This window comes from Choloepus didactylus, chromosome 23 (genome assembly GCF_015220235.1).
Source record: "Choloepus didactylus isolate mChoDid1 chromosome 23, mChoDid1.pri, whole genome shotgun sequence".
In the NCBI taxonomy this organism is placed as follows: domain Eukaryota; kingdom Metazoa; phylum Chordata; class Mammalia; order Pilosa; family Megalonychidae; genus Choloepus; species Choloepus didactylus.
The window spans coordinates 9629045-9647240 of record NC_051329.1 but is presented as its reverse complement, the minus strand read 5'-3'; the positions used below and the strand labels follow the sequence as shown (position 1 = coordinate 9647240).

General features: G+C 41.1%; 1 protein-coding gene and 1 non-coding gene across 3 annotated transcripts; both read left to right on the top strand.

Annotated features, from left to right (window-relative positions):
• The first annotated feature begins 877 nt into the window (after nt 1-877).
• Nucleotides 878-16993, top strand: RNF34 (ring finger protein 34). 2 transcript variants are annotated; one of them, XM_037816547.1, is made up of 6 exons: nt 878-997; nt 9323-9541; nt 10693-11103; nt 13374-13478; nt 13750-13951; nt 16049-16993. In XM_037816547.1, the coding sequence occupies exons 1-6, from the start codon at nt 992-994 to the stop codon at nt 16237-16239; spliced, it is 1134 nt and encodes a 377-aa protein (XP_037672475.1). In that variant the 5' UTR covers nt 878-991; the 3' UTR covers nt 16240-16993. The 2 variants fall into 2 exon arrangements, with proteins under 2 accessions (XP_037672475.1, XP_037672476.1); XM_037816548.1 differs by lacking the exon at nt 878-997 and adding an exon at nt 4771-5491.
• On the top strand, nt 4004-4110 carry LOC119519665. The gene has a single exon (XR_005214067.1). It is a non-coding gene; the product is annotated as a U6 spliceosomal RNA (small nuclear RNA).
• Nucleotides 16994-18196: the final 1203 nt, after the last annotated feature.

Genomic DNA, 18196 nt, shown 5'->3' with positions numbered 1-18196 from the left:
ATTTTAGTCTGAATAGTACATATAAGCAAGTCTATTAACAAGGAACAGAATAGTATCAGGTCCTACTACATGTCCCTTTTTCTCCCTATTTAAATACTTAAATACACTAGTTATAGATGAGAGGAAGAAGTGTAGGAAAACTGGTTTAAGGTTATCCAGTCCCAGCTCTCCCAGTATCTGAATATTTTAAAGAAATCGATACTTTAATATACCTCAGTTTTTCTCTCTCTCTCTCTCTCAAAAGTGTCAATTGCAAAGCACTACCCGAATTCTTCCACTGTGTTAGGATTTGGTGATCCTGAACATCCTTTTAAACGGGCAGCTGGAACTTGAGGACCCTCGTTCTTCAAGTGTTTTTCAATAAAACCCTGATTTTTAGAGGCGTGTGCAAATGCCCTTCCTCACCCTCCAGTGAGGAGAATCGAGGTCACGAACAAGTGTGAGAGGCTTGAACGTCTCTAAACATCTCCAAAGGAAACCTGTGACGGTTGTCACAAAAACCTTCAAGCCAACCGGCGTCTCCAAATTTACCACGGCCCTTTTCACCCCCCAAACCCCCGATATCATGACCATTCTCCCCGTAAGACGAGGTCTCTGCCGCAGCATGTCTCTTAGCGGAACCCGACCCCTACTTCAGCGACCCAACCACGAAGACCGCCCCCGCCACGCCCGAACCGCCCAACTCCGCTCCGGGCGGAATCAAGCCTCACCCACACCCGTTGGCTGCGCCGGGCTTCGCTCGGTTCTCGCCACTTCATTGGCCCTGACAACCGGCCCCCCGGATGTCGGCTTCGGATTGGCTGGCTCGGCCGCCGCTTGGCGCTCTTTCCCGGGGCGCGCGGCGAGCGTGACCACGCCCCTTACGTCCAAACGCTCGGTCGCCTCGGAGGCGGCGTAGGCGCCGCCCAGAAGGAAGGAGGGCGGCTGTGTGAGGAGGTGCTATGGTGCCGAGTGCCCGGGCCGAGCCGACCGGGACGAGGCGGGCGCGGCCATGAAGGTGAGGGGCCGGTGGAGGTGGGCAGACCCTCCTCGCCTCTCCTGCCCGGCCGGGGCACCCGACGCGCCCGTTTTCTTTTCGTTTCAGCGGTTACCCTACCGGCACCTCGGAGAGCTCCGCCGGGGTTGGGGGTGGGCCCCTCAGGGTTGAGATCTTGGGCCGGCGGACCCTCTGGAGCTTCCACGGAGCCTCGGGTCAGCAGCCCGAGGAGTGGGGAGAGGCCGGGCGCCCCCGTCCCCACGCTTGGTGGGCCCCTCTGCGCCGGGCCCTGACCGCGTTCTCCGGAGCCTGAGGCAGAACCGCTAATACCCGCCTCAGCCCTCCGAGCCTTTGCCTACAGCGTGCCCTCTCCCGCGCCGTCCTTGAACTAACCCAAATGTCGGGAACACAACGGGGCTGTCGCAGGGTGGAAACTGCAGGACGAAGGGAAAAGGAGTGGTGCGGGGAGTCGTGAGGCTGGGGCCAGGCTAACGGGTCAGAAATGCCTCGGGGCGGGGATCTCACCCTGAGGATTTCTTCTTAGGTTTAACATTGATTGGGACCGTGACCTAGAGCGTTAGGAAACTAGCTGTGCCTCCATCACCGCTATGTACGCAGCAAGTAATTTGGCAGCTTGAGTTCTCCAAGGTGGGAGTGAGAGCGTGGGAGCATCACTGAGAGAAGTTTGAAAAAAAAAAAAAAAGAGGGGTGCAGGAGATTCTGGCCCACTTTGGAGAGCTGATTCTTTCAAGTTCATCCTTGAGAGTTCCGAGGAGCTCTGTGTACATCCGTTAATTCAGGTATTTACTTGCCGAACTCCAAGTGGGATGATAGTCTTTCATAGACATAGACGATTTCATTAATCTTCAGCGAGGCGGTGTGCTTGATGTGGGTAAGTAAAGGAAGAGCTTGAACTGCTAGATGAACACCCTGTCTTCGCAAAGCATCAGAGATCTGTGGAAGACTCAAAGGGAGTGTCAGGGGGCTGAGAAACATTAGCGGGCTAAACAGAGACTATTTTCAGCAAATATTTTATTGAACATGTACTATGTGCCAGCCAAGAGGGGGACATCAAGAGCGGAAGTAATTCTTAATACAGTCCCCGTCTTTAGGAGTTTGTCAATCAGAAGAGAAAAGACATTCAGAAAGTACTGCATTACAAGGCAGAATGTGATGTAAGGTATCAGTAAAATGCAAAACCCTCAGGCGAAAAGAAGGAGACTTGTGGCTGCAGGAAGCAGGGAAGAGTTTTGGAATAGGTAACTTTTGAACTGGGCTTTGAAGTATGAGGCTATGTAAAGAACTTATTTCTAACTTCCCAGTTTTGTTATAAATATTATTTCAACTTAGAATACCTATTAAAATATGTATAACTAGCTTTATTTCCTGAAACCCATCATCTTGCTGTGTTAAGATCCAAAAATAAAGCAGGGATCTTTATATATAATGCCTCGAGGGATATCACTATCTTTATTAGTATTAATTTTCTGGCACACCATGGAACTAGATGTGGAAGGAGAGAGTTAGGGATAGGTCTAGTGTTTAAAATTTTAATTGAGTTCTTTAAAAAAAGATATGCTCTGCACCCAGTTGTTTGAAAATAAGTCAAAAGGTGAGGAATACAGAAAAACAAACAAAAAACAAAAAAACAACTTTTGGAATATTTGAAAGAAAGACTGTGATAAAACATTTGACCTCTGATACTGAACCTTGTTTGCCCAGGCCCGCATGGATGGCAAATCCTGGTATGGACAGTTGTGCGGGTGTGGGTGGTTTCCGTGGCCATGTGCTCTCCAAATTGTTTCTGTGTCACTTTGGTTCATAAGATGATCACAGTCATGTTACACTGACCTGAAGGGCAGATGTAATAACCGTTTTATAAAACTAATTTTGCTTCATTTGTATTTCAAGATAAATTTCTACAGACTAGGTAAGTTTTTCTGAAGATCACTGTACCAATTAGATATTTTGAAAATGGTTTGAAATGTTTTCCTACATATTTTCAGAAAACCAGTTTATTTTGTAGTTTTAGCCAAAAAGTGCCCTTTTTTGTCAATGAACTCATCTGTCATTCATAATTTGTTTTCATACAATGAATTAAAATAGCTAAAAATTAAAAAGATTAAAAATAAAAAAACAGATGTTTTGAATTGAAATGGAAGATACTGCTTTCTAATTGGATTTTAGAAACAGAAACCTTTGTGGCAGTTAGAAATGTATAAAAGTTGTATATACTCTGAAGCAAACAGCAGACCCAAAAACAAATCACTTTGTGCAAGAGGACAGTTATGAAGATGCTTCTTTTTCGTGTGTTTTTATGAAACTGAATTCACAGAATTTAGGATTTGGGCAGTTTAATTGTGTATCATCTTTATGTTGATTTAAACTGAAATTGTTTTAATTGTGAGCTAAAATCATCTGTAGATTTCTGTGCATTGTCTCTGGTTCCTGATTTCATAGGAATTCTAACGTGAATGTTCATGGAAATAAATACTTCATTAGAATTTGAATTTCTTTAAAAGTTAAGCAATTAGATGAGGACATCTTCACTCAAACCCAGGAGCAGCTGATTTTAGTATCTGTGTGGAATGGATATTTACTTCAGTTTCTCCCTTTTTTTTTTTTTTTTTTTGTTGTTTAGGAACTGATGTTTTGAAATAGGTTTTACCTCTCAAAGAAAGACTTATGGAGTAACTGTCTAACCTTAGAGTCACACCTAACTAACTCCCGATAAAGATTTTTTTAAAAATCCAAATTGGTGTCCTATATTAATTCGATTTAAGCTTCCTTCCTGTTTTTCCATGTTTACATTGATCTCACCCTTAACTGTGCAAATCATGTTCCTTCCTCTAAGCTCAAAATGAAGTATCAAGGAGAAAGTAATCTACTGAATGTACTTTCCTTTTCCTTTTTTGTTTCCTCAGAGATGGGGGAGTGGTGCTAAGGATCAAGTATAAGGTTTGAAAAACAAACATGCATAAGGTAACATTTATGATCTACAGCACACATTATTTAAAAAATTGTAACGTGCTTGCTTTGGTGGCACATATACTAACATTGGAACAATACAGAGAAGATTAGCATGGCACCTTTGCAAGGATGACATGCAAATTGGTAAGGCATTCCATATTTAAAAAAAAATCAATTTGGCTAAATGTCTTGCCTAACAATGTTACATTTTTAAACTCAGCATCTGTTTTTGCAACCTGCTCAATGTCTAAATGGTATGAAATAAATAATTTAGAGTGTAGAATTTTCTCCCTTCTGATATATGGTCAGATATTTGGTCATAAGAAAGTAGCATTCCCTGGATATTTTATGTCAGTTGAAGCAGCAGTTTCAGTAAGAAATCCTTTCGCATTGTAAGGAAGGTATGTTTCTCTGATGATTATATAAATATTGTAAAGATTGTGCTGATTTATCTTAACTTTTTCCTTCTGCTTTCCTTTAAGTTCTGTAATTTAAATTATGAAACATTGTTTTATATTAGTGGTGCTAAGATTTAAAACACCTTTTCATATTGTTTTACAAGGATGTTGAGTTTTAGCAAACTGAAGGTTGTTTGGAGTTTAAAACAAAGCCTATGGTGAGAATTCTCTGAGGCACTGTTCATTGGTGGAAGAACTGAATCCCTGTTTAGTCCTTGTAGCTTTTTACAACATCTGAGAAAATATTCTAGATTTGAAACTTCTAGGTTCATCCTTAAATAACTGTGTAAAATAGTATTACTATGTTTAATTTAGTGTTGTAGGAAGAAAAGTAGACTTTTGTAGGTGGCATTTATTATTGCTGTTTATTTACTTTAATCAAAAGCAAATGACTTAGGTAATTTAGTTCTCTGCTGTTTTCAAACCCATCAGCTTTCAGCTGTCTCTTTTTTGGCTGTCATTTCTTCTTCACTGTAGCTTTTCTTATTCTTCATTCCAGTCTGGCTGGTTAACACCATTAAAAGGGATCACACCCTGATGTAGTTTAGAATAGGATTCAAAATTTGTAGTAAACTTTTAAGTTCTTTAAATGGAGCATTTTGAAATGCCTCACCCCCCCCCCCCAGGGATTCTAAAAGCACGTTAGGTCACATATATGTGTGTGTGCATGCATGTAAACACTCACACTCAACTCACTCTAAGACAGCTGGACCTTGATGCTATTTGAAAACTGGCACTCTGCCAGAAAGAGGGCTGGGCTGCTGTTCTTGAAAAGAAACACCATACTTCCTCTGCTTTTGTTGACTGAAATGATGATGCTTATATTGTTTGAATCTAACTGAGGAACCTGAGAGTGCATATAAAATTGGTGATCTTTTGTAGTAGATATAAGTAGCACAATACTGGGAACTGAGTCCCATTCGAAAATTTTTTAGGTTTGTGGATAACACTTCCTCTCCCTGCTCCCTCCCCCTTCAGCTCCTACAGAGGTGAGGGAGTTTCTCATTCATTCCCAGGGAGGGAACAGTGTGAGAGGAACACTAGCAGCTTCTCTGCTAGCAGAAGAGAGAAGGGACTCTTTATGTTGGTGAGTTTCAGAGAAGGAACTAAATATACTTTCTAGGACCTTCTCAGATATGTCTTCCTATGGGGAGGATACATTCTGGTCTTCCCTCAGCCAGGTGATAAACTGCAGTTGTTGATCAGCTGTGCTGGTGACTAGGTGGCATATTATCAAGGCCAATTGGCTGCAGAGTTAAAGTCATGTTCTCCAACTGGTGTTATCAGTAAAAATGAAAACGTTAAGTTTCATTTGTTTGTCTTATTTCTTAATTAGCTCCAAATTGGGAGTAAAAAAAGGTAGTGTTATTGCTCCTGTAACATGCAAACATCTTGTTGCAGTGGTTCTGAATGTTGAAAAGAGAAAAAGATTGGTATTAGATACCAGAATAACATGAGGAGATCTGGGTGTTGGAGGCAATTCAGACAGAAGGCTTTAGAATTTAATTTCTTATTATGGGCCATGTAAATTTTTATTATGATGGCTTTTTTAACTGATACCAACCAGGCAGACTTTAGTAGGCAGGATTGAATGGCCCCATAGCTGGTCTATTCAGAAGCAGTTTCAGCCTAAGCGAAGGAAGGAAAGGGATTAGATCATCAGGAAAAAGGCTTTTATTTTCAGTAGTCATTGCAAACTCAACTAAATTTCCTGAGCTTGGAGTTTTGTGCCAGGCATAGGTAGATAGATGTCTTACTCTGTTATTCTCTGTTGTTCTTGAACTTCATTCATGGTCCAGGGAGGAAATTTAGCTGTTTCACAGATGATCGTTCTTGCTGACCTCTTGGATTCATGCAATTTAGCCTGGGCAGTCATGCTCTCAACCATAGTCCCAAGTAGGATCTGGAATTGTTAATTACATAAGCCCAGACCAAGGCTTTAGTTTTCAGAGATATAGTCTTGGGCTTCACTCACAGAAGGGTAGTAGATTTAAAAAAAAAATTTTTTTTTTTAATGAACAGATAAGAGATGGGCATCCTTATGTAAGGAATACATCTTTTTTTAATTGAGGAAGAGCAACAACTTAGTGAATTTACTGCAAACTCAAAAGCTAAAGAGCTGTGCCTGGTATACTGTCTGGGTTTGCTCACAAGATCTGGGAGGAAATGAGGTAGTTTGGAAAATATGCTTCCATCTTCAGTCTTCTCCATCAAAATGGGAGCAGTGTGTGAGCAAGGAAAATAAAGGAATACAGGCTGATTAAACTGGAGAAAGATCTTTAGGGTAGTTAAATGAAAAGGAAAACATGAACTTAAGTATCTAAACCTTTTAATTGGAGGGTGCAAAAAGAGGGAAGCTTTTCGGTTATTACCTTGTTAGATAAAGTAACTGGACTCCAAGGATAAATAACAGAGGCAGAGAGTCAAGAGCTCAGAGGATAAATTGGCTTGCCCCTCCCCCTCACCCCTGACTCCCCATACTTAGATCCACTAAACTGTTGGAAAATACTCTTAAATAGTTCCCTAATTACTTTTATTGATTGTATTGCTGGAAAATTGGGACCATCATATAAAGTAGTAACAGAAAATTTGGACAGATTTGAGAGGGGGGTAAATCAGTCATTTTTAGGTGATCAGCAAGGTGAGAGGTGAAGGAAGGAAGGCCTGTACCCTAAGGGGGGATGCAGATGAAATTTATGGAATTCGAACTTTAAGGAAAAGAGCAGGAAGATGAGACATATTAAAGGGGAGCCAGATAGAAGGAGTCCAAGCCTGGAAGGGTTTATCTTCTGAGTGAGATTTTTCAACTTGGAGGTGAAGTAGGACAAACATAGTTTGAACAGTAACTGCTTATGATAGACCCAGAAATCACTGACTTCCTCCAAGTATTAGAGATCCCCCCACTCCAAGAAAACATTTGGAGTATTAGGAGTTTAGGCCAAAAAAGCAGAAAGCAAATAAAATGAAGAGGTAATATAAAGAGACCTTTTACACAGTTATTTGTCAGTCATGTGATGTCTGAACTAGATGCCTGTGGGAAAAACAATGGTTTCTTTCCACAAGGATGTTTCACTCTCTTCTTGGGGAGACAGACATCACACATGAAATCAGGAGGATGGAAGCTAAGCTAGCTGTTTAATTGTTTAGTAGCTAGGTGAGCAGGAAACTAAAACTCCTCTAAAATTTCCCAGCTTTAAGCTCTTTGAATGAAGAAAAGTTTATCCTGGGGGTATTTTCTGGCACTTGAGGTTTGCCCCCCCCCCCAAAAAAAAATTATGTGCAAATCAAGTTTTTTAAAACACAATATTTTCTCTTTTAAGAGAGCTTGCTGTTTAAAGGACTGTGGCTGCATCCTTTGCTAAAAGAACAATTACCTTAAATTAATTTAGTAAATCTGGATTTTCATGTGTCAGGTTTATTTTAAGCAAAGCATGGCTTTAGATTCTGGAGTATATTTGTTTAAAGGAAAGTTGCTTTGTAAGTATGAACTATTGTATCTCAAGAATTACAGTGTGTCAAGCCATATAATATTTATATCGGTGACTCTGATACTTAAGACTGTTGGAACCTCATATTGTGGTTTCTTATTGCTTTCCTTCCCCTTTCTCTGTACTTAATGTAACATCTGTGAAGTAGCAAGAATAGCATTATCCTTCTATAGTTTTCCAAATAGCCTTTTAAGGTTTGCTTTTGTTTTTTGTTTTTAATGATATAAGAGCTTGTTGCACGAACAGTAAATGTTTAACAGAGTTAGATAATAAACTGAATGGAAATGCATTATCATATGTTTCCATTGTAACTTGTAACACCTCACCTTACCTGGACTTCCATTCCCTATCTAATTACGCTTACGAATTAGGACAAAGGGCAGAAATCTCTTGGTTTCAAACACTATATAGCTTTTATATTTTAATCATGGGAAAATGCCTTTGGGCCCTCACTAAAAATTTACTGTAATACATACTTCTAACATGCTTGGTTATCAGATTTCTGAGTCTGTAGTAAAAAAGACAAGTTGCTACAGGTAGGTATAGGACAGCAGTGATGACTCACAGAGGAGGAAGAGACAAGAAAGAAAAACAGAAAAAGCAATACATTAGTTCTGGGACCTTTTAGTGGACTGGCAAACAGCTCTCACACCTGGGGAAGTCATCATAGTTAGTGAGTCTTCAAAGAGCACATATTTAATATTTTCAGTTTGAAAAGGGAGAATAACTGCTTTTAAAAAATATTTTCCTTAATGTCAAATTAATATATTCTTCATGAAGAATTGGAAAGTAAAGCTCAAAGAAGAAAATTAATGACATTTTCCCAGTCATTTAAAAAATATCTTCTGTCATTTTGTTTTAAATAAAGATTTTTTTTTTTTAACGTGCCATAGTTTATTATACCCAGCTACAAAAGAGAGGACAGAGGTTTAATTAAATTAAGTAATTTGGATTTTATGTTCTTCCTGCTAAAATGATAGCTGGGAGAAGCTGGCCCAGCCTATGCTGATGCTATGCTGTCCAGTCGGGTAGCCACCAGATGAATATAGGATGCCCAGTTACATTTGAGTTTCAGATAAGCAATGAGCATTTTTTTAGTATAAGATACCCAAATACTGCTCTGGATACACTTATTTCCAGTGTTTTTTTTTTCCTATGCGAGCGTATGTTTTTTTTAGTATGTGGGGGTTGGGGGGGTTGCTTTTCTGTCTGTTACATCTTTCCTTTTACTTAACAATATCCCTAATGCCAAATATTCTTTGGAAACAACAGGAAATGATTTCCTTCCAAGTAGCTTGAAACTTTGTTGCTGAAAGGAACTATCAGTTTTGGGCAAACTTCTGTCTCCAGAATGGCATTACCTTAGGATCCTAGAGAGCCCAGGTTTTACTTAGCTCTAAACTGTGGTTCCTAATTGTGTTTCTTTTCAGGCGGGTGCCACATCTATGTGGGCTTCCTGCTGTGGACTGCTGAATGAGGTCATGGGAACTGGAGCTGTCAGGGGACAGCAGTCAGGATTCGCAGGAGCCACTGGTCCATTCAGATTTACACCAAACCCTGACTTTTCCACCTACCCACCAGCAGCTACAGAAGGGCCTAATATAGTTTGCAAAGCCTGTGGGCTTTCATTTTCAGTCTTTAGAAAGAAGGTGAGTTGTTTGGAAATAATGTTACATACGAAAGACACATGGCTCAAAGTTCTTGAGTGTAGGCTATTTTGAATAGCTAATGGAAAGCATTTCTGTTTATAAAAATATCATAAGTATGGTCCGATTCACCATTTCCCATTTAGAAAAGTACTCAGTTAAAGGAACTGTATTCTTGCTCAAGTTTTCTGACTGGACAGTGTTATTTCCCAAGTCGTTCAGGCATACTTTCTCCTGAACTCCAACACATGTTTGTTCTTCATAATGATGTGTAGTTTTTGATGCAAGAGATTTAGTCTGCAGTTTTGTTCAGAGATAATTTAGTGCAAATTTGATCTCAAGTTTTAAAAAATTTATTCCTTACCATGTTAATTCTCAAACAAAGAAATGAGTATAATGAGATTACTACTGTTTATAGATTCAACTGTAGTTACTGTGATAAGATAGTTATATCACTAGAACAGAAAGTGATTCTTTCTGAGAATCATCATAGTGTTAGGCCATCTTGCAGTCTTTGATCATCAAAGCAGTCCTTTTGAAATACTTAAGAAAAAATGCCAGCTTTGTGGAAGCAACGCAGCAAGCAGAAATGACCACATCTCTTAGTATCTTCTTTAAGCTTCTCTAGTGGAATGGCTTTGTGATTAAGATCATGTAGCATACAGATTACTGCCTTGGTTGGGTCCTCTGTTTTCCTGGCTTGACCTTGCGAGATCAGTTGCCTTTCTCTTTCCCTCTCTGTTATGCTTTTTTTTTCCTCTTTAAGTGGAGAAATTGTTCACACAGGAACAGACCAGGAAGAGTTTGTAGTTGTGCTTTTCTGCTCAATGTGGTTCGAGTCAGCTATGTTCTGCTAATTACATGTTTGCACCAAGAGGAGGAAAGGTTTTAATTCATTAACACAAGAGTATATATTTTTCTTGAAGTGCTGTATTTCAACTTCTAGTAACCCAAATCTAAGTCGGCAGTGACTTTAGATTTTTGTGGCTTTTGGAACACTAAAAGTCCTGTGGAAATAGCCCAGTACCACAGGGGACTTTCCTAAGAGCTCAAATTAAATTTTGGTAGAAGGCAAAAAACAAACAAACAAAAAAAACAGTGCTGTCATCATAATTTATGTCTGACTCATTAAATGTGGCTTTTTTGTTTCTTAGCATATCTGTTGTGACTGCAAGAAGGACTTTTGCTCCATTTGTTCGGTCTTACAAGAGAATCTCCGTAGATGTTCTACTTGTCACTTACTACAGGAGACGGCCTTTCAGCGCCCTCAGTTAATGCGATTGAAAGTGAAAGATCTACGGCAGTATCTCATTCTTAGAAACATCCCAATTGATACTTGTCGAGAGAAGGAAGACTTGGTCGATCTAGTGCTCTGCCACCATGAACTAGGCTCTGAGGAGGACATGGACACAAGCAGTCTGAATTCTTCCAGGTCCCAGACGGCTAGCTTTTTTACACATCCATTTTTTACAAACTATACAGCCTCCTCTGCTACTGTATCTCTGCCGTTCCAGGGAGAGCTTATGGATGGAAACCGGACTTCAGGATCTGGAGCGCTGGCACAGGTAACTGCACTGAGGGCCTGGCACCTTTGCTCTTGGGCATGTGTGGTGGGCCCTTCAGGGCCTGATAACTTCAGATAAAATAGAAGTCACATGGGGGAGCAGAGGCTCTAAGTCTAGCTGAACTCTGCACTTGCACTCTTCTGATAATGTAGTCTCAGTACTTAGGTGCTGGGAGGCTCCAAAGTCAGCTATCCAGAGGGTCCAAAAGTAGCTCATCTATCTGTTGACCTTAGTGACCTCAGTTTCCCTATTTTATATCAAATAGTATTTGCCCCCAACTACCATTTATTGGGGCTGTTAAACATTAACTCTTGAAATAGCGACTATGAAAAAATCGAGTATAAACATTTGCGGAACTATTTGTACAGGTGTCAGTGACCATGGAAACAATCAATAGTACAAATTAACCTAATGCCTAGTTGCCTTTCCAGAGTGAAAATGTTCTAATTTAGATTATAGGAGAGAGCCATCTGGATGAGTGAAAAATCTAAGTTATTTACTAATTTCAGAGTATTGTCCCAATGAGATTCATGGGCATCCTGACTGATTGACATGCAGGGGCTTGTAATTAATATTCATTTCTATAGTTGAGAGACTCTAAATGCTGAATTAACTATTCTCCCCACATTTAATTTTTTTCCCTGAAGAAAGGAGTTATTAAAAACAGTGGAAGATGTAGCTTAGTTGCATTCCAAATAATCATAAATCAGTTAAGTCCAGGATAGGAGTAGTATTAGTTTCCCAAATGAAAACTGGCATAATTATGGTGCAGATATCAGGCCACACCTGACTTTTGTGCCACTTTTGGGTGTAAGATACCATCTGGGTGGGACAGATTGGATGCTGCAATCCCGATGCCTGTGAATCGGTGGAACAGAATATCTGAACTTGGAGGCTGACATGTAGACTGTTGTAGATGTGTGGTCAAAATATAGGCGAAAGGGAAAGACAGGTGTTCCAGTTTGCTAATGCTGCTGGAATGCAAAACACCAGAGATGGACTGGCTTTTGTAAAAGGGGATTTATTTGGTTACACAGTTACAGTCTTAAGGCCATAAAGTGTCCAAGGTAACACATAGACAATCGGGTATCTTCACTGGAGGATGGCCAGTGGTGTCCAGAAACCCTCTGTTAGCTGGGAAGGCACATGGCTGGTGTCTGCTCCAGAGTTCTGGGTTCAGAATGGCTTTCTCCCAGGATGTTCCTCTCTAGGCTGCAGTTTCTCAAAAATGTCACTCTCAGTTGCTCTTGGGGCATTTGTCCTCTCTTAGCTTCTCTGGAGCAAAAGTCTGCTTCCAACAGCCATCTTCAAACTGTTTCTCATCTGCAGCTACTCTCTCAGCTCCTGTGCATTCTTCAAAGTGTCCCTCATGGCTGTAGCTCCTCTTCACAATGTCACGCTCAGCTGCACTGAGTTCCTTTAGTTTGTCAGCTCATTTATATGGCTCCAGTAATTTAATTCAGACCCACCCTCAATGGGCAGGCCAACACCTCCATGGAAATTATCCAGAGTCATCACCCACAGTTGGGTGGGGTGCATTTCCATGGAAACACTCAAAGAATTACAATCTAATTAACACTGATACCTCTGCCCACACAAGATTACATCAAAGATAATGGCATTTAGGGGACATAATACATTCAAACTGGCACAACAAGAAAGAACACATTTCTGTTCTTCCCAAAGAATAGAGTTCCTCTGGTTTTGAGGACTTTTAAGAAACTAGAACTAGCATCACCCACCAGTGAAGAAGTCTAGAAAGCATTCTTTGGAAATTAGGATGTCTAAGTATGATGTAGTGGGATTGAGATCTTTCAAATCACATGCTCCTGACACTTGGGCTGATGCTAGTCAGAGCTTTAGTTTCTTTCTGTTGGCATCTTAGAGGCTCCAGTGAAACCGGCCGTTTGTAGCTCCTTTGATAATAATGGAGCACCATCCCAGGGGTAAACATGGAACCTGTGGCTTCAACATAACCATGACGGGACATTCTTCTAGGAGTTAATACTCTGGCTAGGTTTTATAAATCCACAGACACACAGGAATTTGGCTTTGGGATAACTTCCTGGAGAATAAGTTCTTCATGAAATCATGTAGGGCCCAACTTATTAGGAGGGAAGCAGCATTCTGGATCCAAAGCTGTCGGGTATGCCAGGTGTTGGGGTCCTTCTTGGGGAGGATTTTTGGAAAGGTTTTCTCTGGTGATAAACGTGGCTGACATTGTTAGGACAGCATGATTCCTGGCCTAATCAGATGCATTGTATATATAGGTACACAGTGAAATAGCTTCAGCAAACACTGATGATGATGATGATGATGATGATGACGATGATGATGACGATGACAATGAGGATGAAGAAAACTTGGAGGAGCGGGTGAGACTGCCTATAGAATTTGGTTTCTCTGACATGTCAACATGGCAGGGAGGAAACTGCCCAGTTGACATATAGCTAGATTAACACAGGATGTTTATTCTGGTTTGAATTTAGGACTATATATTAAAAATTACAAGGACTGATAAGAAGTCTGGGAAGACTATCTAGGGCCAATGGCAGACTGTAGGGTGAGGGGGAGCGGGGCTGTGTTCCTTGCTGTGGGAGGTATGGATTTGCGGGAACAGAAGTAATGGAAACTATCTGATTTCAGACCCCTGGTCTCTCTAGAAAGAGAGTGAGAGCTTCTTTGTCTGATCTGTCAAGCCTTGAAGATGTCGAAGGGATGAGTGTGCGCCAGCTGAAGGAAATTTTGGCTCGGAATTTTGTCAACTTTTCTGGCTGTTGTGAAAAATGGGAGCTGGTAGAGAAAGTAAACAGATTATACAAAGAGAATGAAGAAAACCAGAAGTCACGTAGGTTTCTTTTTCTTTTGTTTCCCTCTAGTACCCTTTCATAGGACTCTAAAAACTGGGCTGTTTCTGTCACAATTAAGTTAAATGTAATTTTGAAACACTGTGTACCTTTTTTGGTGCATTTGAAGTAGTTCAGTGACACGAACCTGATTGTGCATCTGTTAGGTAGTAAATTTGCTATGTGATGTTGGCTCTGAGGACACCAGTGCCAAGTGAGTTGGCGTATGTTCAGTCATGTTTTTCTTGCCATAATCAACTAATAGGTAAAGCTCTAATGGAATTCCTGGTCTGTATTTTTAAAATGCTTGTTTCCTCATTAACCCCTCTGGCAGGCCAAGGCTTTGGTTATCTCTGTTGTAGCTTTTAAGTCCTAACAGTGGGGAAGAAAATTCCCTGGATGTCAAGTAGTTGGTGCATCAAGTCTCAGGAGGTTTCTGTGTAAGTCACAGACGTAGAGCAGAAACCCCCCCACAGCAAGTCACAGGGCCAAGCCACAGAACATTTATGGTCAAGAAAAAATAATTCAGTGGCATTCAGACTGATAAGTCTAGACAAGACTTAAAGAGTCCTCTCATCATTAACTTTCATCTTCTTGAATGTTTTTAAAAACCTGGAGATAATTCAGCATTTGTTGATAAACAGGCTTATATTCAGAATATGCACAAAACATTTTGGCACACCTGTTTTTAAGATGCTGCTACTGTGGCAGATATAGGAATCTTAAGCTTTGGAGCCTTTAGAGGTCCTGGGATGGTGGCTGAGAAGGGCAGTCGGGCCATGAGGGGAGGAACCTGTTTATTTGTTAATTGTAAATGACAGTCATGTCCAGTGCCACTGTGCCAGTGCATGACCCTTCGCACACTCGAGGAATGTGAGGTACAGGAGGCCCAGTGGTATGTGTTGAGTTCAGAAGTGCCTTTCTCAGGTAACTCACTGCTTAACGTAACTAGTTCGGTCTCCAGCCTTAGCTAGAAAACATTATGTTTTGAGCAGAGCTGGAATCTTTCCTACTTGGCTTTGGCGCCAAGCCACTCGGCTGAAATTCACTTGAATAGCCCTGACAGACTGCTTGGCTCCTCTGCTTTATGTTCCTAAGTTGTAAAGCTACATGAGAGGAGACCAAGGCCCAGGCCTCTAATTAAATCTGAGAAGCCTTCCTAGCACCTTTTCCATTGGCTCATCTGTCATCTCATCCAAGGGATCCTTTTGTCCTCAGGTCCCCAACTGTAGTCATGGGGCATGAACTAAGATCCTGGATTACAAGAATCTCTTAAGGCAGGCTGTGAAAAGTTTATTTCTCTTAAATCGAGACGATGGCCCATCAAGCTTGAGTTCTTGTTCTTTTCTTTCTAACTGGATTAATATTTCCCATTGACCCATAGAAAGAGAAGCCTCAATATTCATAGCTTGATGGCCAAATCTCAGGCCTATTATATACTCCTTCCATCACCTTTCTTATTCAGAGCCTGGGTTTTCTCAGAACTTCAGTCTGGGCTGCAAAGCCAGGATGGCCCATCCCTTTTGAATCTGACTTCTGACAGTGCAGGGTGGCTGGTTAACACAGATATTTTCAGAGGCTTCTGAGGCCTAGGGTTGCCTTCCCCCAACTAAAGGCCACTTGATGTACAATTCCTTTCAAGTTCCCTATGAGTGTGGCCATAAAGCTGTCTTACTGAGATGAGGCTCAGGAGGCTGGAAATTTTGAGTGTCCAGACTCCAGAGCCCATGTGTAGAACAGCCTAGGGTTTTTCAATTTTTATTTTTTTCTAATTACAGAAATAACATATACTTATCATAAAAAACATTAAATTAAATTACATAAAGATATGAAGTAGACTTAAACAGCTAATGTGTTGAGTAGTTTGTACCTGGCACTAAGCGAAGCTTTTCTCATGTTCTTCACAATGCCCTTAGAGCTATAGGCAGTCATCTCTGCCATTTCTTGGTAAGAGAACGGAAGTACAGAGTAGTTGGGATTCCTTCTTTTACAAAACTGGGGTTACATTGGGCCTCTATATTTGCTCAGCAGGTAGCCAGTCTGCCTCTGGGCTGGGTGGGTGGCTGTGCCCGCAGGCCTAGCTCTCTGTTGCCTTCCAGATGGTGAGCGGCTGCAGCTACAGGACGAGGAGGATGACAGCCTGTGTCGCATCTGCATGGACGCCGTCATCGACTGCGTCCTGCTTGAGTGTGGCCACATGGTCACCTGCACCAAGTGCGGCAAGCGTATGAGTGAGTGTCCCATCTGCCGGCAGTACGTGGTGCGGGCCGTGCACGTGTTCAAGTCCTAAAGCCAAGGGCACACCCAGCAGGACACTAGCCCCCTACTTGATCCCAAACATTTCAGTGCACAAAAGGGACTGGAAGTTGTTCAAAGGCTGAAGTTATTTTTAAAAATTTTCACTACTCATTATGGACAGAAAGTTTCACCCTGAGGTAAGGAAACGTTGGTCCATGCCAGAAGCTTGTCTGCCTGTGGACAAACCAAGTGACCCTGATTCTGTCAGGTTTTATTATACATCCCATGATCACAGATTGTTGAAGTCAGTTGTTTACAACGTATCAGCTACTGCTTTCTTTGGAGGACACTTACCCTGGTTTCCTATTTCTCTTCCATCCTATTTTTAACTTAAACTGCTCAGTTGTTTGAAACTTTGTTCCCTGGGAATAAGCTCACTGTCCACAAGTGACTAGTGGCACCCACTGAGAAGCGGTCCCTTGGAACGTTCATTCCCTTAGTCATGAAATTGTAAATGCTAATAATTGATGAATATAAGTTTCCATATTTTTGCTATTCCCTGCACTTAAACATAATTGGGAACAACTGGCATTCTGTCACCAGGGCCTAGACTAAACCTGTTTTTGTTCAGGTATGGCTTTTTATAGCAAGGGCTGCATCTAGCTGATTTCATTAGAGGAGTGTGGGTGTTCTTTATTAATGTGTAATTAGTTTACACTGTTTTGTAGAGTGAAAGTGTATTTTCAGTGGTACCTGCTAGCTAATTTCAACTTTAGGCATAAAATTAAAAATTAGATTTTAAAAAAGGCTTTTGTTGGCATTGTTTTGGTCAGTTTCTAATTCACTTGGGTATGGCATGAATGGGTGTGGGTGTCTGCCCTGGGCCTCTAAAGAGACATCAAAATGGACCGTGCTTCAGGTGATCTACTTTTGCTACGGACTCACTGTGCACTATGACCAGGTGCTTTAAAATGATCTCTAGCTGTCCTCAAAACAGCATTCTGAAATAGATACTGCCACATTTGCAGCTGGGGAACCTGAATGCTAAGAAGTTAAGGAACTTGTCTAAAATCTCACAGTTAAAAAGTGGCCACCTCAGCATTTGATCAAGAAACTAGACACTAGCTTTTGCAGAAAGATTCCTGGCTCTTTGTAATGATCTGAAATCTCTTTTTTTGGTCCAGCTTGAATCAGAGTGTGCTTTTGCTTTAAATTGAGACCATGTGATGGATTCAATCCTATTGGGTATAGACAGATGATGTTTTTAAGAATTTCCTGACTTCTCAGATGAGTTCTCCTGTTGATGTTTATCTTCTGACTCTGCAGGATTTAACACATGTGCCCTCAGATGCTCAGGATCAACTAGTCAGTCAACAGACGTGAAAATAGACTTGAACTTAGGGAGGCAGTCTGGCCCTGTGCTTAGGGAAGGAAGTTCTACCTTTTGTGCTTTTGAGAGTCAAATCACGTAAACAAGGTATGGCAGGCAGGTATTTTCAAATAGCCTTCTCCTGAAGGGACAGGACGACTCATGTCTGCCTGCAGAGCCCAAGGGCGGGTGTCTGCAATGCATCATAACCAGCTTGAGCAGATCGTTACTCCCCTACGGAAGTAGCAAAAGCTCAGCACCTGCTCAGCTTTACAGGGCACTTGGCATGTCTGTACTCTTGTGAGATGGAAATTCCAGAATTTAACATTTCCCTCAAAATAGCTAATTTGGTAGTGGAAAGTCTGTAAATCTAGGCCAGCAGGTGACAGTAAACAAACTTAAATGGAAGCTAAGCAGCAGGTGCTGGTTTTGTTGAAAGTTAAATTAGAGAATTCAGATTTATCTGTACATTGTCAGCTTAAACAGCTTGTTTAATGTTTCTCCTTGGACTTAACATACTAAGTCTCAGTTACTTATTTTTAAAGAGTACAGAAAACTCTTAATGGTGGATTTTTTTCAGGAAGCATTTTGAAATAACTCTTTTAGCCTAACAGGCTTGATATGTGGAATAACTTGATTT

Bases quoted from the DNA above. Each gene is read 5' to 3' on its own strand.
- RNF34 (XM_037816547.1), top strand. The intron at 9,542-10,692 runs GTGAGTTGTTTG...TTTGTTTCTTAG, and splicing joins TTTCAGTCTTTAGAAAGAAG to CATATCTGTTGTGACTGCAA. The intron at 13,952-16,048 runs GTAGGTTTCTTT...GTTGCCTTCCAG, and splicing joins TGAAGAAAACCAGAAGTCAC to ATGGTGAGCGGCTGCAGCTA.